The sequence below is a fragment of the Oryzias melastigma genome, linkage group LG9 (assembly GCF_002922805.2).
Source record: "Oryzias melastigma strain HK-1 linkage group LG9, ASM292280v2, whole genome shotgun sequence".
In the NCBI taxonomy this organism is placed as follows: Eukaryota; Metazoa; Chordata; class Actinopteri; order Beloniformes; family Adrianichthyidae; genus Oryzias; species Oryzias melastigma.
The window spans coordinates 18,390,863-18,415,009 of NC_050520.1; the positions used below are offsets into that span (position 1 = coordinate 18,390,863).

The 24,147-nt window shown below is 37.4% G+C and overlaps 4 protein-coding genes across 10 annotated transcripts in view; 1 reads left to right on the top strand and 3 right to left on the bottom strand.

The window, feature by feature from the left end:
- Positions 1–251: 251 nt before the first annotated feature.
- Positions 252–3,325, bottom strand: tcn2 (transcobalamin II). Its single transcript, XM_024275583.2, has 10 exons — positions 3,173–3,325; positions 2,975–3,078; positions 2,415–2,604; positions 2,153–2,322; positions 1,758–1,910; positions 1,355–1,527; positions 1,082–1,256; positions 830–1,010; positions 637–755; positions 252–552 (listed from the first exon to the last, which is right to left on the bottom strand). The coding sequence occupies exons 2-10, from the start codon at positions 3,039–3,041 to the stop codon at positions 491–493; spliced, it is 1,290 nt and encodes a 429-aa protein (XP_024131351.1). The 5' UTR covers positions 3,042–3,078; positions 3,173–3,325; the 3' UTR covers positions 252–490.
- Positions 3,326–3,466: 141 nt separating this feature from the next.
- ccdc117 (coiled-coil domain containing 117) lies at positions 3,467–7,701 on the top strand. The gene is made up of 6 exons (XM_024275584.2): positions 3,467–3,953; positions 4,193–4,357; positions 4,446–4,493; positions 4,570–4,833; positions 6,545–6,685; positions 7,032–7,701. The coding sequence occupies exons 2-6, from the start codon at positions 4,215–4,217 to the stop codon at positions 7,261–7,263; spliced, it is 828 nt and encodes a 275-aa protein (XP_024131352.1). The 5' UTR covers positions 3,467–3,953; positions 4,193–4,214; the 3' UTR covers positions 7,264–7,701.
- Positions 7,702–7,815: 114 nt separating this feature from the next.
- On the bottom strand, positions 7,816–13,169 carry si:ch211-102c2.8. Of its 5 annotated transcripts, XM_024275576.2 has the most exons (17): positions 13,018–13,159; positions 12,604–12,704; positions 12,419–12,516; positions 12,275–12,329; positions 12,089–12,205; positions 11,733–11,998; positions 11,548–11,659; positions 10,893–11,000; positions 10,741–10,822; positions 10,530–10,656; positions 9,425–9,630; positions 9,219–9,360; positions 9,055–9,138; positions 8,771–8,976; positions 8,659–8,685; positions 8,495–8,549; positions 7,816–8,411 (listed from the first exon to the last, which is right to left on the bottom strand). In XM_024275576.2, the coding sequence occupies exons 2-17, from the start codon at positions 12,653–12,655 to the stop codon at positions 8,298–8,300; spliced, it is 1,851 nt and encodes a 616-aa protein (XP_024131344.1). In that variant the 5' UTR covers positions 12,656–12,704; positions 13,018–13,159; the 3' UTR covers positions 7,816–8,297. The 5 variants fall into 5 exon arrangements, with proteins under 5 accessions (XP_024131344.1, XP_036069452.1, XP_036069450.1 ...); XM_036213559.1 differs by having other exon boundaries at positions 7,816–8,338; positions 8,518–8,549; positions 12,604–13,169; XM_036213557.1 differs by having other exon boundaries at positions 11,733–11,995; positions 12,604–13,164.
- Positions 13,170–13,372: 203 nt separating this feature from the next.
- Positions 13,373–24,147, bottom strand: part of si:ch211-106a19.1 (uncharacterized protein LOC561797 homolog) — a 39,567-nt gene continuing 28,792 nt past the window's right edge. For 2 of the 3 annotated variants that reach the window (XM_024274955.2, XM_036213556.1), the window contains 6 exons: positions 23,925–24,045; positions 21,921–22,024; positions 20,818–20,913; positions 20,082–20,266; positions 19,773–19,993; positions 13,373–18,262 (listed from right to left, as the gene is read on the bottom strand). In XM_024274955.2, the coding sequence (XP_024130723.1) occupies positions 18,120–18,262; positions 19,773–19,993; positions 20,082–20,266; positions 20,818–20,913; positions 21,921–22,024; positions 23,925–24,045 (870 nt within the window). In that variant the 3' untranslated portion in view covers positions 13,373–18,119. Of the gene's footprint in view, positions 18,263–18,685; positions 18,727–19,772; positions 19,994–20,081; positions 20,267–20,817; positions 20,914–21,920; positions 22,025–23,924; positions 24,046–24,147 lie in introns of those variants that run through there. The other variant, XM_024274956.2, reaches the window with a different exon arrangement.

Here is a 24,147-nt window from a genome sequence, read left to right on the forward strand (position 1 = left end):
GTACTTTATCATTATTTTTAAGGGATTTATTTTTTTTTCTTTCACCATGTAGATTGGTCCTTCTTGTTTTCCTAACTGGTTAAGTAGCTTTAGATTTCAAAATTATATAGTACATCTGTTTTAGTTAAATATTATTTCATTAATTATTTGTTTCAAAGATCTATTATCTAAATTCATAAACCATCTATATTGCTAAATTTACAAACTTGCAACTTTCATTTAACTTCCCTTTAACACAAAAACTTCACGACTAAAGTTTTCAACCACAGTTTAATCAAAATCTTGCACTGATTAGAAAACATTTTATATATGGAATATGTGCACAAGAGTATTAATGGAAATACACTTCAAATGCATATGTGTGTACCTACTTTGCATAAAAAAACATACTTTGAAAATTCTGATTTGAAATAACAGTCATTTTTTTCTGTAATCAATTGAAAAATTCTACACTGAATTGCCTGTAATTCATAGTAATCACATTGCAGTATCAGTAAGTTGTATTCTTGATGGTGATCGTTTGGGCCGCTTGAATCTTGAAGTCGCTAACACCTAAAAGAAAAAACAAAGTTTAGTTTATCAATCAAACAGGAAGATGTAAAAGACATGCCGTACACTTGAATGACAAAACATCACCCTCTGTGAGTGAGGTTCCATCAGAGGAGAGATGCCAGTATCTGCGGTCGCTCTGTCGTGCCTGCTCTCCATTCACCATGCTGAGGTAAGGACCCCACAAGCTGGACTCTTTCTCAAACCTTAACACACAGCAACACAGAACGGTCACTGCGGCTCAGCAAATACAAACTGCTATTGTTTATGGGAAACTCACGTAAATCCAACATCTTTCTTCTGAAGCAGGTCGAGAGCTTCTAGCAGGGAGCTGCCTTTTGGCACGTCCACATAATATGCAGCTGCCGCTCCACTGGACATCACTACTTCCACCATCACTACCACTTTGGTTTCACTTGGTAAAGGCCCCACAGGATCTGTCGGGTCCAACACTAAAGTGTCTGTGAGAGAGCAAACGCATGATCAGTGAAAAAAACTGGCTAAACTGAGCAGGATTTCTGTCTTTACATACTGTCTTCATTGAGGCACTCTTTGTCTTTAACGTTCAGGTAGGATTGCTTCTGGAGGGCAGGTAGAGTCTGTGATATGGCCATGGGATTATGGTAAATGTTATTCCTGGCCGCTGTCCTCATTGCCTCCATTGAAATAGAATACTCGGATTCTTCACTTCCCATTGCTATCAGGGCCTTTTAATACACAAATGAACCAGACAACAAAAACCTCAATTTATGAAGTAGCTAAAGACAAAACAAACAATAAATCAGGAAGTTGAATTGGGTTTTACCTGAACCGCAAGACCAGTACTGAACTCATTGCCCATGTGCCCGTCAGTTCTGCGAGAAGCCAGAAGTTTCTGCTTTATCTTGCTTAGAGCCAAGTCCATCTCAGCAGCATTATGAGTGTAGGAACCCGAGTCCTTCACACACTGGAGGGCCATTCCAGCCACAGCATAGGTATCTAGGGAGGGGATGTAGGACAAAAACATCAGCTTCATCACACTTTGAATATTTCTAAACAATGGACTGAGACATTGAGCAGCATTCTTCAAATTACAATGTCAAAAACTATGCAGGAACTTAAAAATGTAGCAAAATGGTATTTCAGAGCATCACTTTAAAATAAACAAATTTCAAATATATATTTAAAAAAATAACCAGAAGCAACACATTAAGGCAGGTTTTACTCACCAATACTCTCAACATCTCCATGTTTGAAGTTGTCATGTTCAGCTGCTTTAATGAGCTTGTGGGTAACATGGTTGTTGACCCTGATGCCGTTCACACAGAGGGCGAGCACACCCAGACTGTACTGGTAATAATTGGTCAAAGGGCGATGGCTGACTGCGTGAAAAGGAGAAAAAGTAGCAGGAATGACATTTTATAAGGTATATTCTATGAAAAGTGAACAGTTACTGTTTATTGTCTTATAAGCAGAGTCTGAATTGGAAATAAATTATATATATTTGGAGCAAAATTACTTTTAAGTTGTTCTAAAGCAAATTTCCTATCAGAAAGAAAGTCACCAAAGTTCATGTTTTTGAAAAGAAATACAATACCGTAAACCTTTACCAGAGCAAACTTACAGGCAACATGTTCTTTCTCTTGTTCCATCACTTTTTTCAGGTGCGCCAGCAGCGTCTCCGGCTTCTCTGTGACTCTGAATGAAACCGTGTTGAGATCATAGCAGGATGACTTCAAGGCAAGACTGTAGAGAGCTAAGAGGCCAGTTACAGGCTGGTTGCTCCTGAGTGAACTAAAGGGAAACAGGGATGAGACAGCAACGACACTGTAATAAGACATTGCTGATTTTGGAATGCACTCAGGAAAGTTCAGACAGAAGAATACCTTTGGATTTCATTGTGCAAATCATTTTTGAGTTTGGTGAGCTGTTCGTCCTCCTTTACATGATTGTGATAATTGGAGAGGCGTAGAGCTAAGTGAATGCTGGGGTTGGCAAGTCCTTCCTGTGTCTCCAGAGAGCGAAGGAGCTGCTTGTTGAGTGACAGCAGCAATTCATTGTTGCTCCCATCAGTATCTGAAGTTAGTTTTCACATAAAAGCAAAAATTAAGCCTTTTTTTCTTTTACAAAAACACACAAAAAGCATTAATATATTTCAAGCTCTGTTACTATTCCCAAAAAGATCAATGTTCACATGTGATGGAGAACTCTAACTATATCCAACTATTTGTTTTCATAATTATATGCATTTACAGAATTTAAAATAACAGAAATTCCTTTATTAAATAAGGTGCATGATCATTGCGAAATGATTGCAAAATTTCCAAATGTCCAGATGGTTGAGTCATACCATGAATCCCAGTAATAGTACTTTCTCTGTTCCCCTTTTAAAGCAGTTTTTCAAATCAGTTTCTTTGAATTTTCAAATTTTGTTTTTTAAACTTACCATCTAAGTTTAATGCTTTCCCAAAAACAAAAGCAAATAGGCCCCAAACTATGACCAAACGGATCATTCTGAATCAATTCTGGATCATCCGCTGCTTGTCCAACCTGAAAACAGAAGAAAACAATACAATACAAAATATAAAAGATTTGTTATTAAGTGATCAATGCAATCATGTCTGGCAGAGGATTTGTCACTAACCTTATCACAAATACAGACACTCTTGACTTCGTCGGAGTCCAAACTCAGACTGGAGTGAGAAAACAAGTTGAAGCGGAAAGTGATTCGGTTTGTGTTCTTCAGAGTCACATGACTGGTCAGCTGAAATGAAAAGAAAAAAAATGAGTCCCTTTAAGAACAGAACAAAAACAGGAAACAAATAAAGTTGGCACATGAATTTGACGTTTTGATTGGCTACAGGCCTTGCACACGTGCCGAGGTAACCTATCAGAAATTGAGAACGTATGGGGGCGGGGCATTCATTTCCTTTGCTTGAAGTGCAACCTGTTTTAGACATGTTATTCATACATTTTGCATAGCAATATATCAATTGTGATGTAAAACTATTATTCATTAGTATTATAATTTTTAATTAAGCTGTTTTGGTTTTTTATTTAGTTCTCAGGCGTTCATTTAAAACCAACTACATTTCCCACAATCCACCACTGTTATCGACCGTAGCCTACGTACCTTCTAGAAACTTGACGAGCGTTCGAGTGCGTGCCTCTATTTCAGAATATGTAGCTAACGTGTTTTGACCCAGCCTACTTCTCGTGTAGACTCTAGTACAGAGACAGTGGCCATTTCTGCTCGACGTGACTACTATTATTGTTTCATTCGGTCAGTGAAACTCGAGAATGTAAAGTCTCTCTTTTGCTAATATCAAAATGACAGACTGAACTATTAGTGGACGTTTTTGAGGCTAAGCCCAACAACAATAACAAACTATTGGCAGCAAAGGAAAGGCATTGCAGTTGCACAGGTCAGTCTATTTTGTTATTTCGTTACTCTTTAAAATATATTTTGTTGAATGATTTGTTTTTGGTGTATTAAATGTACTAACAAGTGATTAGGGGAGCATTAATACGACATTTTATTCAGATAGGTAAATGCTAGCTAGCTCTTTGTATGTGTATTTTGGTTACATGTGTGTATTAAAATGTAATAAAGGTTATTCGTTTGGGATAATAATAAAAGTGTTTTCTGCGTGTGTCCCTTCAGACCTTAAAGCTAGTGGATCCTGATGCACCAGCCTGCTCCCTCCAGCTCGGAGCTGAGCCTTCTGCCAGCCATGTTTTCATTTTCAGGCCCTGCAAGCCTCACTCAATTTGACTTCGGACCTCCGAGTTCATCTGAGCACCAGCTAAAAGCAACAAACTCCAGCAAGTGAGTCACCTTTTCTGATAAGTTGAAACCATTTATCTTGTTTGTTTCCACGTTTTCTGTTTTAACTTTTTTTTTTCTTAAACCACAGCAACTGGGAGATGAGATGTCTAAGAAAACACAGAATACTGGATGATGAGTAAGTGAGATATATCTGCATTTAATAAAGGCTAAATTTTGAAGAACAGTAATATATGTGTTCTTTATTTTTTTAGGGGATGCAGTGCCAAAAAAAGAAGGATTATGTCTGACTCAGAACTGGAAATTTCACAGAACTCTAGTATCCCCCAAGAGTGGACCCAAACAAATGGTTGCAATGCTGCACCGTCACAGACTGTTCTCCTGACTCCTCCACAGTCCTGCTCTGTCCAGCAGAACCTACCTGTGTCTCAGCCCCCTTCCCTATCCCGACCTGCCCGGGAGACCTTTAGCATGGAGGTAGAAGCCACTCAAAGAAAACTGCAGGAGATTGAAAACAGGTATGCACAAAATCTGAAGTTCCATGAGCTATAACTCTCCAACAGCTAGGATTGTTTACAGTTAAATTGCTAAAGAATAACAGAAATTCTTTTACAAATTACTTGTCAAGCTTGTTGGATAACCAGTTTTAATAATGCTTTAAACTTGAGATTCTTTGTGTGTTCAGAAACATTTTCTTGAGTCAACCCAGACTTCTGAAGTCTTCTGTAGTTGTTAGCTTTTGTAGTGCTGTGTGTGCATTTATGATTTTATCAGGGACTTAAGTTACGATGTTCTCACATTGCATTTGAAAAGTAGCATTCCCTAAATTGATTCCTTGTATTTTTGCATTCACTGGTGAATGTTTGAGTTCTCAAAAACACAAAAACTTCAGTCAAATGGTCCTCAACAATTTATTCTGGTTTTTCTTGAAAAGTACAGAAGTTAGTTTGCTTCATCTGATGACCAATTGTAACAATAAACCTTTTAAATATCAGTTTATCCGCTTTGTAGATTACATTTTAAAAACTTTTACATGTTTCCTATATATGAGTCTAACTCGTCTGATCCTCACCTTCTACTTGGCTGCTCTTGTGTTTTTCTATAGCTGGTCATTATAGTTTTTTTCTTTTTTTTTGGTCATAAAAGCCCAATTTTGCCCACTAATGACTTGGCTTTGACCCAGGACATGAGACCCCCTTTAGTAATGACAATCTATTAAAGTTCCAATACAACTATATTTTTTTAATTGTAAAATCATTCCCAGTGGTCTTTTATTTATGATTGTAAAGGTTTTTGCAAAAAAAGCCAAACATTTTATTTAAGGCATGTTTTCTGCAGAGCAACAGGAGCTCATTAGAAATTTGATTCTAGTTTGTGGGCGGGGCTGCAAAGCATTTTTACACTCTCCTGCTCACGAATAGCCCCCACAACCTCAAGCTAACATTAGCGTAGCGGAAAAACAGCTCAGACGAGCACAATGAAGGCGTTAATGGATCTATTTGTCTAAGAATAGATGCTTCAGAATTGGAGCTGAGCTTTTTCAAACATCCAGGTTTCATCTGCTCCTGATTGAACATTATTTGAACAAAGAAATTCTTAGAAACACTGTTTTAATCATAATTTATTTCATACATGTCCTCCATTATGAGAAAAAATGCTACAAGAACACGTTAAAAACACGATTTTCATTGGGAACTGGCATGTCGCTGCTGGCCACCAGGTGGCACTGGTCAGCACTTTCATTGTACACTTTCTGTGGGCAGTTTTTCTTACCATGTGCGCAAGTTTTCAAGGTAGATTTACAAAGAAACTTTAACAAAGAAGGGAAGGAGCCGACAAATTTGTGTCAACTTATATTTAAGATGTATTTTCATCCCCAACAGTTTAAAAACAGTGGGAAAAAATGTTTGGCAGCTTAAATCAAATGGCTAGAACTGAGCAAATCTGGTAACTTGTATGCTTAAAAACTACTTAAGGGATGGCAGGATTTACTAGCAGGACTCTGCAGTTTTTATCCATGTTTGTAGTGACCGTGGAAGTCTGGACTCAGACTTTCATGTTTGCAACTATTTGAAAATCTACCTTTTAAGTGTCTTTTTTTATTTGTTTTTGTTAAACAACCTGCTAAACTTTGTCCCACAAGCACACAGAGGTAAATCTGCTTCTAAATCACCTGAAAGACTAACCTTGTTGGCTCTGAAATAAACCTTTGTTGTTGGTGTACTTCAGAATTACTCTTGAAGATGATGATGAGGATCTGGATGAAGAGCCGGTTCAGAGACGGCCGGTGTTGGTGATCTCCGACAGTTTGAAGGAGGGCCTGGAGCGTGGCATCAGTGACATCCTCCCCCACACTGTGACCCAGTCTTTGTAAGTTCTATTTTATTCGAATGGTTCACTCAGAAGTTAAGGGGAAAGTGAGCTTGAGTGTGGGGCAGGATGTTTTTGTTGGATCAGACTGATGAGCCCTGAAGGAGAAGGTTTTTCTCTCAGGTGTATTTTGCAGCAGGTTGTCACAGTGAGGCAGAATGATCCCCATTCATGCAGAGGTGGGAAGTCTCAGTGACCTTTAGGTGTCTGCCTCATTTGTGGATAACAAAACTCCTTTTAAAACCCATAGTTGTGTGTTTTAGGAAGTGTGGACACACGGTTATCTTTATTTGTCCACCTTGTTCTTTTTTTTTTTGTCGTCTCAGTCTGATCTTTGTACTTTCAGGGCTCATTCAGGAATGGAGTTGGTGCTGTGGCGACCCCCACAAGATCCTTTCTGCCAGAAGCTGAAGGACTCCTTACAGAAGCAGCGCAAACAACAGGCCGCCTGTCGGCAGCTCCCAACTCCATGTCCATCACCGACCCCCCACAGCCCCCCCAGCTCCCCCACAGAAACACACTTTCCCTTATCTGCTTTTCCTGAACCCCAAACATCAGAAGAGGACATGGAAATGTAAAAAAAATACATAAAATAAGCTGGACAAGTGACCTCTTAAATTGTGGAGCTCCCCAGTTTGAGGAGGGAATTCTGTGCTATTTTTGAGCAGTTTTTGCTCCACTTTTCCGTATAGTCATAACTTTTGTTTGTTTGGAGCTACACACACACACTGTCTCCAGATTGATTTCCAGTTTTTCTAACACTTGTCTGGTGAGCAGAACACTGATGTAATGTGAATAAGACTTTTTCACACTTTAGTTTAGAGAATGTTTTTCTTTATAAGCTAACTTTTTTTTATACATATATATATATAAAGTGAGTTCATCTTGGAAAAATGCCAACAAATGTGAATTGCAAAGCTTGTTTTATAATTTTTGGTACATTACCTGATTTGCAGACAGCCATCGAGTGTTTTGACTTTATATCTGTTTCATAATAAATAGTTACTGTTTGTGTAGAGACTGTTGTTTTGACTTTTGGCCCGACTACTGCAGCTTAATGCTAACATATCAATCAGCTAGTTCTTAGTTTTATAAAACTAAGATAAAAAAATGGCTGGATTTCAATCAGACACAAAACCTACTTTGATTTTATTTTTAATCTTTATCAATAGATACACAAAAACAGCCTGTTTTCACACCTCCCCAATGTAATAACTAAGAATCTTTATGCAAATATTGACTTAAACCAACGATCAGAACTCAGCAACATGAATCAGATTATTGTTTTATGAATGTCACATGTTCTCACAGAACTGTCGTTTCATCATTCACAGTTACTTAAAGGCTATAAAATGTGTCGGTGTCAGCACAGAAAACCAAAATGACCTCCGTGACCCCATCGTGTCTCCTGTCACTGTGACCTGCATGTTTAACGATGACTGAGTCATGTCCACAGCGGCTCTAAAGTACACCCACTTCCTCAAATCTGGAGGAGGTGAAGTGACGAGTTCATCAGTTGCATCCTTCACTCGAGGTGGTGCTGATAGAACGTGGTTCCCATCATCGCCGTGGGATACGGACACCGGACCCTCACAGTTCATGAGGTCAGGGTTTACTTCACTCTCCTCTGGAGGAGCTTTGATGAAGCAAAGTCTGAAGGGATGAAGATGGAGGATGATGAGTCCAGTGCATGAAGGCAGGAAGAACAAACATCCGTCTGAAGTTCCTGTGAGGAAAAAACAGAAGTTCGATAGAGTCTGTGTGAATATTCACAGAAAAACATCAAGTTAATGCGTACTCAGCACTGACCTTTAGACCCAATATTTCCTCACCAGAACCAACAACTTGAGTGTTTGATGCTTTTCTGGAAAACATTCAAATCTTTGTGAATAATTAAACCGTGTGAAGAGCATATTTGTTAAATGTAAAGCCGCTGATCCATCTGTAGTCTGAGCGCCTGGAGAATGGCTCACCTGCCCAGTATCAGGCTTTTTCTGCACCTGGAGAACAGCAGAAACATTTCCAAAGCTTGAAAGAAAGTCAAAGTGAGTCAGACATAGCAGAGTGCGCCCAGTGACACCTCACCTTTCCAGTTCATCTTTCAACGCCTCTTCAAACTTGCACGCCAGCCGTGTAGCAGTTTGTTCTTTCCACTGATCCATGTTCCTCTGGATGTGTCTGAGCTGCTGGTCTTTGGCCTGCAGTCGTCTGTGGAGAGACATCACCTCTGCTTCCCACTCGGGTCCTCCTCTGTCCTCCTGTGTCAGACTGCACAGCTCCTCTATGTGCTCCTGGACAGATGGATCAGACAAATAGTTCCAAAAATAGGTTTATTTTGTGTTTTTTTCTGACTTTTTTTTTTTTTTAACCTTAATAAGGCACTCCCTCAGAGAGGTCAAAGCTTGCTCTTTCTCGATGCACTGCTGCTGCCTTTGGATTCTCAGTTCAGTCTCCTACAAAAATGCAAACAAACTCGCATGTACACATTCACCTTTCCCACACAACGAGTTGTGCTGCAAAAGGAAAATTATACTTTTTTCAGCTCCTCACAAACTTGTTTTTGTGAGTCCAGCTCCTGCTGAAGACGGCCGACAAAAAGCCTCAGCTGCTCTCCAAGTGTTCTCAGGCGTACCAGAGCACCAGTTACTGTAAAACTGCACAAAACAACGACATTCCTATCACTGATGTCTTATTGTGTCTTAAAATAGAAATGTATGAACATCTGGGTGTGAGCGGCACCTCTGAGGTGGACCTCCAGCTTCCTGTTTGACTCCACTTTGCTCTAAAAAGAGGAGCAGACGCTGACACTCTGCTTCCAGCTGCTGCTGCAGCTCCTCTTCACATCGCTCGTGCTTCTCCAGTTCTTCCTGCAGTGCTCGGACCCCGGCGCTCTCTTCTGCTGCCAATGTGGCGTCCTGGTCAGCCTGCAGCGGTGTTCTCGGACTCTGATACGACCACACAGCATCCTCTTTATATCAAACAGCATCACAAATCTGCACTGAATATTTGTCCTTCAGCTGCTATTCTTTCTTACATGTATAAAAAAAATTTAAACCTTCAAGAATTGTCAAAAATATTAGATTTAAAAGACCATCAAACCCTCCTGATCTTTGAGCTGTGGCTCCCTCTTCAGTTCATCTTTTTTGATCTGTGAATTTTAACAGCTGCAGACTTTTTCTGAGCCACAATTTGATCCTGAGCAATAATTCCAACATAGTCAAGTTCAAGCTGCAAACATTTCCAAGTTGTAGTAATTAGAGCAAAAGCACAATCAAACTAAAACAATCACTTTTTGGAACAAAGACAAACTGTTGAATAATCAAATCAAGCAATTCTCATGTAAAAAGATTTGAAAAATAGATTATAATCAAACAGTCAAATGAAAATTAAAACTGTGTTGCAGGAATCATCTTTTATGACTTACCTTTGAGCAGTATGTTTCTATATTTAAAAATCCAAAATAAAATAAAAGAATAAAACAGGTTAAAAGGCTCCAAATTAAATTTCTAAAGTGACCATCCTGCAGTCAGGACCTCACACTCGGATAATGATGAGATCATTAGAAGAAGAAAATGTTAAAAATGAAAATCTCTGAAACCAAGAACAGAGTGTAAAAATCAGGTGGATCAGCAAAACTATTATCTTTTCTGTGATGTTGAGTCAACTTTTAAAGTCCAGATGAACAGATCTTTGCAAAACAGAAGAAGTGTTTGGATTAATTATTTTAACAAATGTGAAATAGAGGTTAACATTTTTGTTTAAGTTACCAAAAACATTAGCTTTTCTGTCTTTTTCTGTAATTGCTCATAAATGTAAATGTGATGCTGAAACATGATTGCAATACCTGGTTTATGCAGGATCCATCTTTCCAAATCTGTTTACAGTGGTGGGACTCGGTTAAATATTCAAAGTCACCCAAAGGTTTTGAAGATTCAGAGTCTCTCTGCTTCTGCAGCTGTTGTGGTTGGCATCTGTGAAAGCACTAATTCAGATTTATCCTTCTAATAATCATCCTGCAGAGATTAGTGAGGCCTGCTTTCGTACCCAGCCTTTACCTCCAATATTCTTTCCTTCCACGGAGAGCTGCCTGATCTGCAGGACTTCTGTTTTGGAAGTGTTGATAGAAGCGACTTTTCTCTTGAAAATTAAGACAAATAAAATGTATTTTACGACGCAGTTATCATTTTAGTAAAAACTCTTTCCTCACCTAAAGTAGAGTTAGGTTTATTCCTCGTCTGAGTGGATGAATCGGCGCTCCACTGGTCGTTTCTGTGATCATCCAGGTCTGGGACAGACTTGATGACAGAGCGGCGTCCTTGTAGAGGAAGAGGCTCACTTTAGTTATCTCATAAACTCATATTATTAACTCATCATCATGTTTTCAGATCACAGCTGAGTTCCGATAAAGATATTCAACAAAACAGAAGCTTTTTACTCTCATATTTCCTGCACATTCTGAACTGCCCACCTGCTAATATTATTCCTGACTTAATCATTTATTAAAAACAGCATATTTATGTTTTTGGTTTTGACAAAAATGACCTAAAAACGGTAAAATGATGGTAGAAAAAAAGTGTTTGTGGTCCATCGATTGTTGTTGAGAGTTTTAAGTTCCTAACCATCGTTCCTCTCCAAACCTTTTTCACATATTTTGATGGAAAAAATTTCTAGTACTTATATTCGAAGAGCTCATTCTCAAGAATCAGAATATTTTAGGATGAGCTAAAGCACTTGAAGATCAAAAGGAAAGGACAGCAGACATGTTGAGCAGGGATGGGGTGACAGGTGGATTTTCTGTCTCTTGGTTCTCAAAGACAGATTAAAGAACACTTGACAGCTCTTTCATATCAGATTGTACCTACCAGTGTTCCCATCTCCGGGGTTCTGTGTACTTCTGCTTTCTTTTTCATCTCTGACTTGCATCATATCTACACAATCACACCGATGTGACTTTCTCAGACCAAGCTGGCTTGACTGGGAGCAGAGAACAGTTTTTGATTAGTGGATTTGGAAGTTTCTCCGTGTCATAGATTTGGATTCTCTTAACTTTTTCATAGTTTCTGTGTTGCTGACGAGCGTCAGGCAGAGTCAGATCCACTATTTCATCCTTGAATCGACTGACGAATTCCTCAGTGCAGATGCTCTCTGTAGGAGGCCCCGTGTCTCCTAGAATCTTCTCTTCGTCATCGACGTCACCAAGCAGCGACTTCAGCCTCCAGAGGGTTTGTTCCCTTTCACTCTCCTCTTTGTTGATCTTTTCTCCAATAAGTGTCTCCATGTGTGAGTCAGGATCCCAGAAACCACATTTACCTCCAACAGGATGAGATTTTTTAATTTGTATTTTATATTTTTAATTCACTAATCAAAGAAAAACTGATGTTTTTTATGAGGTGTAGATCTTACCAGACTTTTCCTCCATCACTGAAGAATGCATCAAGTCAAAACAAGATGTGGGAGTTTCATTTAATGCTGGTTGCTCCACGTTCTTGTCTTTGCTCAAAGATTTACTCCTCAGATTATCTAAAAATTAATCATGTGAATTTATAACTCTCTAATGTTTCCACATGATGCATTAAAAACACAAATTACCTTGATTGTTCCAGGACTTTTTACTGGAAACTGCATCTTTCTTTGGATGCTGGATCTGAAAAAACAAACAAACAAACAAAAAAAAAAAACATTGATTTAACTGTCATTTAAAACAAAGGTTTGACATTGGGGATCATCACAGACCTGGAGTTTGTCGAGCTGTTCATCGATTGCATTCAGGAGAAGGTCACAGATGTCCACTTTAAAAAGCAGTGGATCCAAACTGAAGTTCCAGCTGACGTCTGTGCAAAACACAAAACACCAAAACATAGAAAAGAACTGCAAACGACACAAACAAAAAGGCTTAAAAAATAAAAATAACTACTGACCAGGATAGAGAAGGTTGCTGGCGATCTCTCCGTCTTCATTTGGACTTTCCATTGTCTTCACTATGGAGACGACCTCATGAAGCCTAAACCTGTGGTTGAGGCTGAATGTGCGGTCATTATAGGGGGAGTTGTTACTCTGTCGTCCAGACAACCAAGTCAGTTCGACTCTCAAAACCTTTCGACCAAAGAGAAATTCTTTTCTTTTTTTTATTTCTTCCAAAAAGGAAACTAAAGATTGGAAGCATCATAGTTTTAGATTTCTTCAGAAATGTTTACCTCACAGGAAAAAAAAAACACACACTTTTGGCCTGTTTTTCTTAAAGATAAATTTGAAAACCCCATTAAAATTCAGATATTTAAGCAAAAAAAAAAAACAACAAAAAAAAAAACAGCAAACATTCAAGGTTTACTTACTTTTGGAGCACAAGCAAAAAGCTTCAGTCTTTTTTGCAGCAGTACAAACGGAGTCGATTCGGAGCTTCCGGAAGTGTTGCCATGGAAACCTTCAACACCCTGAAAACTTTCACCAAGTGATGCATTCAGGGTCAGCACGGTGATCACAAGTGTCTTTGCAACAAATATAGCTTTTAACTATTGATTATTTGCAAATTTCAAACATGAATAATTGAGAGTTACATCTAGTGGAACAATTAATTAATAATTTAATAATAATAATAAAGCAGTAAAGAAGCTCTGTTTTTATATAGGATTCAAAAGATTTGCTGCAAAAATGTGAGATTTTAAAATATATGTATACACACACATCCAATGTAGACAATAACAGCTTTATTTTCTTCTTCTTTTTATTATTGTTGATTTGTCATTTAGACAATTTATAAGGAGTGAAAATTAAGGGGAAAAATTACACAATAAAAAAGAAGAAAAAAAATAGAAACACCTCAATTAAATTTGTAGTTAGACCTGCGGATATTTCAAAGTGAGAATGAAGGCAGGTCAGTTGCTTTTATCTATTCCAAGCCACTGATTTTAGTTTTTTTTAACTGTTTCTGATACCTTTTATCATTACACCGATCATTATCGCCACCATCACTTTATCATAAAAGTCACAGGTCATAAATCACACAGAAGAAGAAAAGACAAAAGAAAAATCATCATTTTCTTTCAATAATCAAACTGAGCAGCATGGAGTCAAGAGGACATGTGTGCCACACAAACCATTATGCACACCAACAGCTAGAAAATGGCACTCATGATTTAAAAAAAACAGAAAAGAGATATCAAAAGCATCAAAAGTAAAGCTGACTGTTGACCCTCCTTTTTCCACTTTGGTTGTTTTTCTCTCCTGATGTTCTGTGGCAGGTAAGTGCTCAGTTTGAAGTAACCACAGCTGTAATCGGACAGCTCCAGGTCATGTTTGTGGAAATATGCTCATTCAAAAGCAATGCTTTAGTAAACTCTCCATTTTTACTTAAAATATAGCATATATACGATGCTTTCTTAAATATAAAATCATCTCTAACACAATGTATTAAACTCTCCAGGGCATCTAAAATACAGAAATAACAGATTCAAACTTGAATTTCCTCCCCACACACCTGCAGCCTGTGTTCTTTCAGATGTGGTGAATGGACACAACAATACAAGTAACTGTACAATGAGAACGTGTGAAAGACGGTTGTGGGGAAGCGTCAGAGGACACCAATATGTGAGGAAAAAGGTCCAAACGAAGCTCCATCCATGGGGGGAAATGGGAGTGTCTGTGTCGAGATGAGCATCAAACCAGTCGAATGAAAGGGAAGGAATAATTCAACCTTTTGACAAGTTTTCTTGAATTTGTTCTTTTCTGAGCTTTTAAAAGAAATATGCACATCACTCTTGATTAACCTTTTAATTATTGTCATAATGCTTATTTTAATTGTATTTTATTGTAAATGTACTTTATTGTTTTAACTGTATTTAATTTTTTTGTCCTGATGACTTTCGGCCCCCTTGAAAAATAAATCTAATGTTAATGGGATTTCCTGGTCAAATAAAGGTTAAATAAAATTTAAAAATATATATTACTATATTCTTGGAGACACATTTAAACAGCAGTAGACAATTAGAAACAGTTGAACTGAAACGTTTTGGATTTATGTGGTTATTTAGGGGAAATTAGGTGAAGATTTTTCATTAAAAAAAAAGTTTCTTCATTGATTTTTTTTTATTTTTCATCACAAGCTAGGCTAATTGCTGATTCTGATATGGAGGCTTTGTTGTAAGTGATTAGGAATGTCGGCTATGTTCCTGCAGACTTTTTTTTACTAGGGTATAAAAAATATGTTTTACATACTTTAAGTATAAAAAAAATAATCCATCAAATGTTGTTTTTGTGTTGGCGGCTTTTAAATGTCAGAAAAATGACTGAAAGCATAAAACAAAATGTACTTTAAACTAAATGTATCAGACTTACCATGAACAGAAAATACAAAAGTTTAAAATTCATTCCAAACAATTTTAACAGGCTGGATGTCCTTAAATCTTCAAAATGATCTAGTATTAACTGTATTTTAATAATGCAGGGGAAATGAGGGGAACTTTTGCTGAAATCCTCCATACAGAGGCAGCCTTGGGTTAATATGGAAGAAATTATCTTTTAAATATAGAAAAAGAAACTACAGGAAGTCACTTTCTTAAATCTTCAACTTAAAATAAACTGTTTGTATTGCAGATTAAAATTAGAAATCAAACTCCAAAAGTGTTGAATTATTCCTTTTAGACAAGATTACAGTTTTTTTTTTTTGGAAAGGCAAAAACAAAGAAAACAAAAAAATTCAAATGTTTTAAACATTTAATCTAAACTAATCAATATATATAATCTAACAAAAGGTAATCAGTTATCAATCAGTTCACAGATCAAACTTCAGTATCAACTTCAGTATCAATCAAAGACACATTCAGCTTCTGAAAAGCAACTTCAGTGCATTTTCACATCATCATGCACATCAGAAGAAACAACCAAAGTTTTTAGTGAGTGAGCATTAATCAACGAAAACCGACTTTTTGTGTGTTGAGAGAGTTTTTGGCGAAATCACAGGTGCAGCAGGGTTCACAGAAACAAACCAAACGTTTAAATTACAGCAAGCTTCAGTCTTTCTGTACAGATAACTTCTGACTTAGTATTAGTAGAATTATTTCTTATTATACAATATCGTTTTTATCACAAAATATTCACACAAATAGACTAGATGGCAGGTACCTCCAGCCATGATTTCTACATTCCCAACAATAATTACAAAAAAATACTAACTGGTTCTCAAAACTCTGTTTTTTTAACTGTATTCTCGTAGTGCACAGGTAAGGGGATTCGTTCCCTTATTCAGTCAGTTGAAGGCAAAAAAAGACTCGTGGTACCTCAGTAGGCTGATCCCAGATCAGCGTGGAGCAGCCGAGCCCGTGGCTGCACGCTGGCGTGCCACAGGAACCAGCCCTGTCTGCATCTACAACCTCCCATCAGCTGAATCCATCCAGGGGTTTTGTTTTTCTTCCAGAAATTTAAATACTACTAATGCAAAATCTCTGATTGCGATAGATGATGCTGGAGCAATACAGAGAAACTGGATGGTAAATAAATCTCAGACATTGACACAAACGTCATATTTTTTGACAAATCTGTGAAACTGTGTCAGAGTACTCCAGAATAAGGTAAAGTTTATGCACAGATGGAGCTGTTCCTCTACATGTTGGTGATTTCTACCAAGTTTTGGGTAACTGAGGTGAAAAATTGAGGTTATGTTAGTGGGATGTGAGTGCTGCACATTCCCTGGAAGTTTAGGACTACTACTGTGTATTTATAAGAACCACAAATGGAGAAATATATCAAGTATGTTTAGTGCATTAAACTCACAGAAGTGTCAAGGCATCAAATATTTCAAACACAACTACTGAAGAGAGTTGAGCTAATATTCACATATTCTCAAGAGATTTTTTTTCTCATTTTTTGGGGGATTGCGTGAAGTTCTCACGAAGACTTGATCTCTCAGCTGCTGCAATAGTCAAAAACTGCGGAGCATCTATGAAGGAAAACCTGCTAAGTGGATGCCACGGGAGAATGTCACTTTTTCTTAGCAGTTTTCTCAAACTTTACTGTCCTTTTTTTATTTATTTATTGGGCATCCTAGATGTCGCTGAATGGCAGTTTTGTCATACATGGAGATAAATACTAAAGATGTACAAAACTCACTTTTTGTAAGTCAAAAGTCCAAATAAGTGTCACTAATTTTCTTTATAGAACTTCAAAACAGCCAGCACAAAATTGAGTATTTGGTGTTTCTGCAGAACCTCAAATAAAATACATTAAAGTCTTTGTTTGTTGACAGTAAAGTCTTAGAAGTGAAACTTTAGCGAAACCAATAGAAATGATTCAGGAACTCCAAAACTCAAGTAAATACAGTATTTTTAGGTCAAGTTGGTGAGGACTTCAATCTTCCTCAAGTCTGAAGTCCAAGTTACTGTTGTGTATAGAGTGCAGTTCTTTTTCTTTACACAATAAATAAAATGTAGTAATTATCTGAGATAAAGGTCTTCACTCTTTCTAATGTAGTTTTAGGTTAAAAACTTGTATTATTTTTGAGTTGCGGCTCTCTTTCCAATCAGAAATCCTCCCTGATGATCTAGAAGACTCGAATCTTTCTGCAGGTAAGAAAAACTGCTACTGAGTTTTGGTTAATATAAACCGACTTTAATGTTTCTGACTAGTGCATACTTGAAGATTATTTGCATTAGTTGTTAACTGTGGAGATTTAAAGTAACTGAATCACAGTTCAGGCAGGTTAGACTGGTTTCACACACTGACATTTTTGTTTCGTCAGACTGCACATTTCAAATAAAGTCATTGTCCTTCATTATTATATACATGCTCATTATTATTATTTTTTTTAATTATTTTTGATATAATTTATCTTTTATGCAATTTAAATAACTTCTAAATTTGTGACATTCACAAATATAACCCCCCCCATATATTAGTCGAATTTTAAGCAGCCAAATTAATTAATTGTGATTGCATCAATTTAAACAAATCTCATTTATCATTTTCAATTGTGCTGCATAAAACAGTGAGCTTTTCTTCAAAGCACACTTTGTACTCAAATGCTTTGTTTTAAGTGCCTCTTTATGATTTTGTCAATCTAATCCTATTTTTTCAATATAGTTTTCCATTCAAGAAGTAAAAGTTTGTTTGGTAAACTCACTAAAGTGCTTAGTGGGCATCGTTTGCAGATTCCAGTGTCAGGAACATTCGGGTACCTTTCATATGTGGTTTTCTTCATCTTCCCATTTACTTTTAAAGCATCAAAGAGGACTTCCCACCCGCTCCGTCCTCAAAATAGAAACAAAAGAAGGAGATTGTACATTTGGAGGTACAGAGTGATCAGAGAATGTAGGAAATCCCACACATCCTCGTTCTCAGGAAGGTCCATGTGGTGCTCATAAGCCAGCTACGCTCCACTGCCCGAGGACCAAAGGCTAAGCGGTTCCTCTTCCCATGAGGTGCGATTTGAGATGAGTTCCTGCAGTTAAAAGATGTCAGGACAGATGCTCCAGTCCTGATTCTCCTTCGTCTCCCAGTAACCTCCCTTGTACACGAATTCGGTCTCTCCAGTGAGCGAGTCCCGCCTCTGGTGGAACCACAGTGGTTGGTATCCTTCGTATTCTCTTCCTGGGGAAGAAGAGCAGGTGTTACCCTGACAGCTGTCGCTTAAACACGTCATTGCAGAGAAAACGTACTTGCAGGCTAAATGTACAAGTAAAGAAATGTCGTCATGAAAAGCAACCAACTGCTGAGCGCTGCATTTGGTATAGCTTCAAATGTGAGACAAGCTGCAAGGAGTTCAACTGAATGGTGTCGATGAGAAAAGAAGCAGAACCAGATGAGCAGAAAGAAACGTTATGATCACGGTTTTTGTCATTTCTGAAGTAAAATAACTGATAAAACTCTCAAAGGTTTCCCGCCTTGTTGTTTGGAGAAGTTAACATGAGAGGAGCATCATGCAGATCCCAAACAGAGGCAGAGCACACAAACCACACAAGAGGGTGTGTGTGTGTGTGTGTGTGCGTGTGTGTGTGTGATGCACAACAGAGGGGTCCGGGGCAACCCTCACTCACCAGAGTCATACTCACACTCTGACCATCAACAGAGGGAGGAAGAGAAAGACACATGATGGGTACATTGAAAAGAATCTCAGAAAAACACAGAAACACCACCAGGATTCAAAGCTCAGAACTTTGTTTTGACTCAGCTTTTTAATAACTTTAAGAGTTCTTCAGAGTTCTGCTTATTTTATTGTTGATGTGCTTTGTACAAACAAATTACCATTCTGGGTTAACACTTGATAAATTTGAAACATTTCAGATAATAAAAATGAAGGAAAAATGTTCTCTCCGGCCTGTTTTTGTTCAAAAGCTACATATTGTCATTAAAGATTTACCAAGTAAAATGTTGTGATTAATATTAATTAAGCACTAGACAGAAGTGATTAATCTGATTATTTTTTTAATCAATTAACAGCACTAATTAAAAATAAAAACATTTTAAATGTACAGTTTTGTGTGTGATTTCATATTGTGATTATTCGCACATAAGTGGTCAGCAAATACTGAACCTAAAAGAAACAATAATAATAATCGCAATTCATTTTTTTCCAGGTTTGCGATTAATTAGTTACATTACTTTAATTGATTACCAGCCTTAACTTTTACGGTAAGAAAACATATTTCATCTAAGATGCAGTAATCATTGGGTCATCTGGTGTGTTTTAGGCAGTCACAGCGATAACCAGTGATTAACTTTATTAATTCAAAATAATAATGACATGGAGAGGGAGTGATATGATTCTCCTCCAAATCATTTTTTCCTTTTTTTGGCATGGATGTAATACTTTTTTGTTAGTTTCTTTGCTTTTTTAATGGGAAATCTTTGTTTTATTTTATTTTTTTTAATAAAAACATTTGATGTTAAGTTTTACATTCATCTCATCTTTCTTCATTGATAGAAAAATGTTTAAAAATAATGGAAACACATTTTAAAGAGAATCAGCATATTAATGTTTATATACCGGTATTTCTATTTCAAGTTTTCTCACTTTGTCACATAACTTAAACAAAAAAACTGACCAATCATCAGTGTTTAAACCCTTTATATACTACACCTTTTGCTCTTGATTGCTCACCTTCATCTAAAGCCTCTGAGGCCTCTGCTTCCCGTCTCCTCCTGACAGCTCTCTGTTTCTCTTCTAGCCTCTGCTTTTCAGCGTTTGCTTCATCCCATCTGCCGTCCTCCATCAGCCTCTGGTCTGGTCTCAGCCGGCTGTCGGTCATTGCAACTCCTTCTTCTGGCTCATTCAGGGTCAGAGCCAGAGCTGAGAAGTAGTACATGTTTTCTGCATTTTCCCTGAAGAAACAAAAGGAAATTGGAAGCATTTGTGTTTTTGTTTACTTTTACAGAGTTCTGTTGTCTGAAGTGGAGGGGGCCGGCTTACGGTAGAGGGTATTTCTTCCACAGCAGCTTTGGCGACAGAGTTTGATAGACTGTCTTTTGCTTTCCTTCTGATCCGCTTCCCCCTCGACTGCTCTGAATGATTTTAGCGCTTTCCATTTTATCATCCCACGTGCCGGAGAGGATGTAATGCGCCTGGCCAGAACTGTCTGCCACAACCCCCGTCACCTGGAAAGAGTAAATTGGTTATTTTAAAAAAAGGATTAAAAATAAATATAATATTAAAATAGCTTGGAGTTCTGAGCTCCTAGAGATGTCTTTAAAATGTTTTTTTTTTTGGTAAAATTATCTGACATTAAAAAAATATGGCTTCTTAGTGAAAACCTTTTTTCTTTCCTTCCTCTCTCAAATCAAATCTTCTTTTGAGTCTGCACCCATATTAACATCAGTATTACCAACTCACTTTTAAACCTTTAAAATAAAATTAAGACTCTGGATGTGCTATTTTTCATGTGTGTTCCTTCTTTTAGTGATCTCCTTGTTGAGTTATTTTGTAGTTTAATACAGAGCTGTGATGAAAGCTGTTTTTTGTCCCAGCAGCTGGTTTAAAATCAAACTGAAGGTGCGGTTCTGCTACATCGGAGGAGACCAGCTTTGTTTTTCCATAGCCTCCCTGGTAGTTTCCAGCAGGAGGCAGCATTGGGCAAATTACATTCACACGTCCCATGTTGATATATCAACATTTAGCAACAGCTAAGCGGGGAAAAGAAAGTATTTACCTTTCGAGGAACATCCCGGGAGAAGTAGCTGTAAGGAGAGAACTTGAGCTGGCAGGTCTCCTTGGTCCTGTGATTCACAATCTCAATGTCTCCCGACTGCACAAATACAAACATATCAGAAGTAATGTTGATCTGAGTGTCATTTCTTTTTACAGTGTTTTAAAACGCTGAAAAACTAAACTGCACTTTGCTAAAACATAGGAGGTGGGATTCATCCCGTACACATCCAGAACAGTGTTTGCTGCTGTTGCTTTGGGCTGTTTGGTCCCTCCACCATTAGAGCAATAATCCTTATTTAGAATAAGCCATTGATTTGGACCCCTGAGCTCCAGTATCATAGCAGAATGTGGGTGTTGATGGAAAGAACATGACTGAAACAGAAACAGAGGACATGAACTTCTACAGGGGGGATGTCGGGGCTGACCTAGAAAAAGATCCATCCTCCTGGAGGAGCTGGAATGGGTGAATGGAGGAAAGATGCTTGAGCTGCCATTATGAAAATGTGACAAAATATGCAGAAAAATTATTTGGACTATCCTGTTTAGTTTGTATTTTGGTTTGATAGATTAGAGATTAGATGTTTAACTCTTGAAGGAAAATTCTTGGAAAAAAATATGAATTTATTGGAATTTGGGGATATTTTTGACTTTTTATTAAATTCACATTTTTCTTCTTTAAATCGTTGCTTTTAGTTAAAAGCTACCAGTATATTGAGGCACAATAATGCCACAAACAAGAGCGGAAACAAGGAAAATTAGAAAATTTGAAGAGAAAAAGAGGAAAGTAATCAAACATTCCAGCATGTACACACACACAGAGCTTTTCCCTTCTATATATTCCCCTCTGTAACTAGAAAATTGCACAGAAAATACAGGCTTTTATTTTACGACGTTATTAGAGATCAAAGTCTAAGATAAATCCCCAGAGATCCAGGAGCTCCATGGTCATGGGCTGTGTAGCTTCTGTCTAAATCCTTTCTTCACGCTCTCTGCTCTGCTCATCTTTACCACACATTTCTGAAACATGGAACGGGTTCTATGGTGAAAGGTTGAGGGAGGGACGTCCAGTTTGTAAATGAGGAGAAGTAGGACTCATAAACCCACCTGGTCAATCCATAACTTTCCCACGATGATGTTGTGCACAGTGGAGGTGACCTTCCTCCACACATAGTGGTTCCCACTGGAGTGAAACTGCAGGTGAATGGCACCTGAGGAACACATGGAGGTAACATATTATCAAGGATGGGAAAAAAAATAACATCCCATCTGCTTAGTTATGATTCTGCAGCTGCTGACATGAACGTGATGAATATTGATTTGCTTTTGCCATTAAAATGTGTTCTGTGAACAGCCATGTCTGACACTTGCAAAGTGGTCAACTCTAAAAGACACTCTCACATAAACAAACAGAAATATAAATCTTTTCTCTTAAAAAGCATCTCTTAGTAGACACGTGGGGGCCAGAGAAATCCCACAGATACTAATACAATCTTTGGTGCAATAACAAATCAATGTGTTGTTTATTTGAGGCAGAGACAAGGACCCTTTATCTTCTGAGGGCAACATGATAATTCATTTTATCCTATATATTTATGGATGTGACTAAAGTGGTAATAAAACTCTTCTGATTTGTCCTCACAGAATTGTATTCACTTGGGCAAACCAGTAGGGGTGTAGGGAAATATCGATCCAGCGTAATATTGTGATGTTTCATTTGATGATACTTGTATCGATTTAAAATACTAACATGATGATATTTTATTAATTATTTATGAGCAAACGTAGTTCACCGTCTTACTTTTGTTTTCCACTTAAACCCTCAACTGCAGCACTTTATTTCCTCAATCATACTTTTAGAACTTTATTGGTTAAATCACATTCATTCTATCTTTTTTTCACATCTTGAAAAAGATTAGGTTGTGGATATCAAACAATATTGACTGAAAAAAGAAAAGCAGCATAAATAAATTTGCATGAGTAAAGGCAACCTGTAAATGAGATACAGTTACAGTGCTCAACATTGTGATCATTAAATAAAATTAAGTTTTATTATTTCTGCCTCTACTGGAGGGCGTTTCAGTTTGACCACTAGGTGGCGATCTAAAAAAAGAAAGTATGTGTAAAAAAACTGTGCTTTGGACAAAATATGATTACTTTTAAAAATGTTTTCTTAGAAGAGTTTGGAATTAGTATATACAATTATTCATTTTGCCAGCAATGCATGTTTAGTTTGAGCATTTGCATTTGTCGTCCCATGGAAAATCTCATTGTACGTTAGCATCAAGCTAGCAGAATTTACCATTATGAGTTATATCGATCTCTACTTTTATGAATCAATAGATTAATCAATTTTATCAACCCAACCCTAATCGTGACATGTATCATACACATGTATCAGACGTGTATCCCGCTATACATCGTATCGTCAGACTCTTGCCAACACACATCCCTACACATTTGTAGGGTACTATTCAAGGGTCCTCTTTTCTTGTACTGAGGTGTCCCAGTCTGTGCCTTTATTTGTATAAATGTCATTCAGAGCAAACATTTATATAATAGCTAGTAAATATCTTAAACCTTAATAATAACTGTCCAGGCTGTGTGCAGAGGAAAAATTAACAATCTGTAAGGGACCATATCCTAAAATGACTGTGGTCCCTTTAAGATTTTGGGTTGTCCGGGCCCGTGATCCTCCATATGTATGTGACTGAGGCATTAGTAAAGAAAATATCAAATAGCTGTTTTGCTTAAAAAAGTTGAATATTAAGACATAAACACTCATCCATCAGCTGCTGTAAGCTTTTGTAGGAATGGGTATTTGTGCATTTGAACGTTTTTACTTTACCTCTATAACAAATGATCTGAACTAAGGGAGAGCTTTACTACAAGCTCTGACTAGTATTGAATTTCCTGAAGAAGTCAGCTACAAATGATGATTAAAATTTTAAAAATGACTTTATGCGACACTTTTTAAATTAAAAAGTGAGTAGGTCTTTTTAAGCTGTAGGTTTACTGATGACAGATCTTTTAAATTGTCTGGCAGTGAAACTGAAGTCATCTCCAAATGTATAGCTATAGTGACTCCACAGAAGAATGCAAGTTTCTCACCCAGAGGCATAATGGAGAGGTATTTCCCCCGAAACTTGCTTGCTATAGTGATTTCCTGCCACAAGGTCCAGCCTCTTTGAGAAATCACATGATGAGCAGCTGCAGGGGGGTGGTGGCTCACCTGAGATAAACAAAGATACAAAAGCCAAAAACATATGTTAGCAGTATTTTTTTAGTTTGATTAAAATAAAAAAACATTTGACCTTCGTTTGTGAGTCAAGTA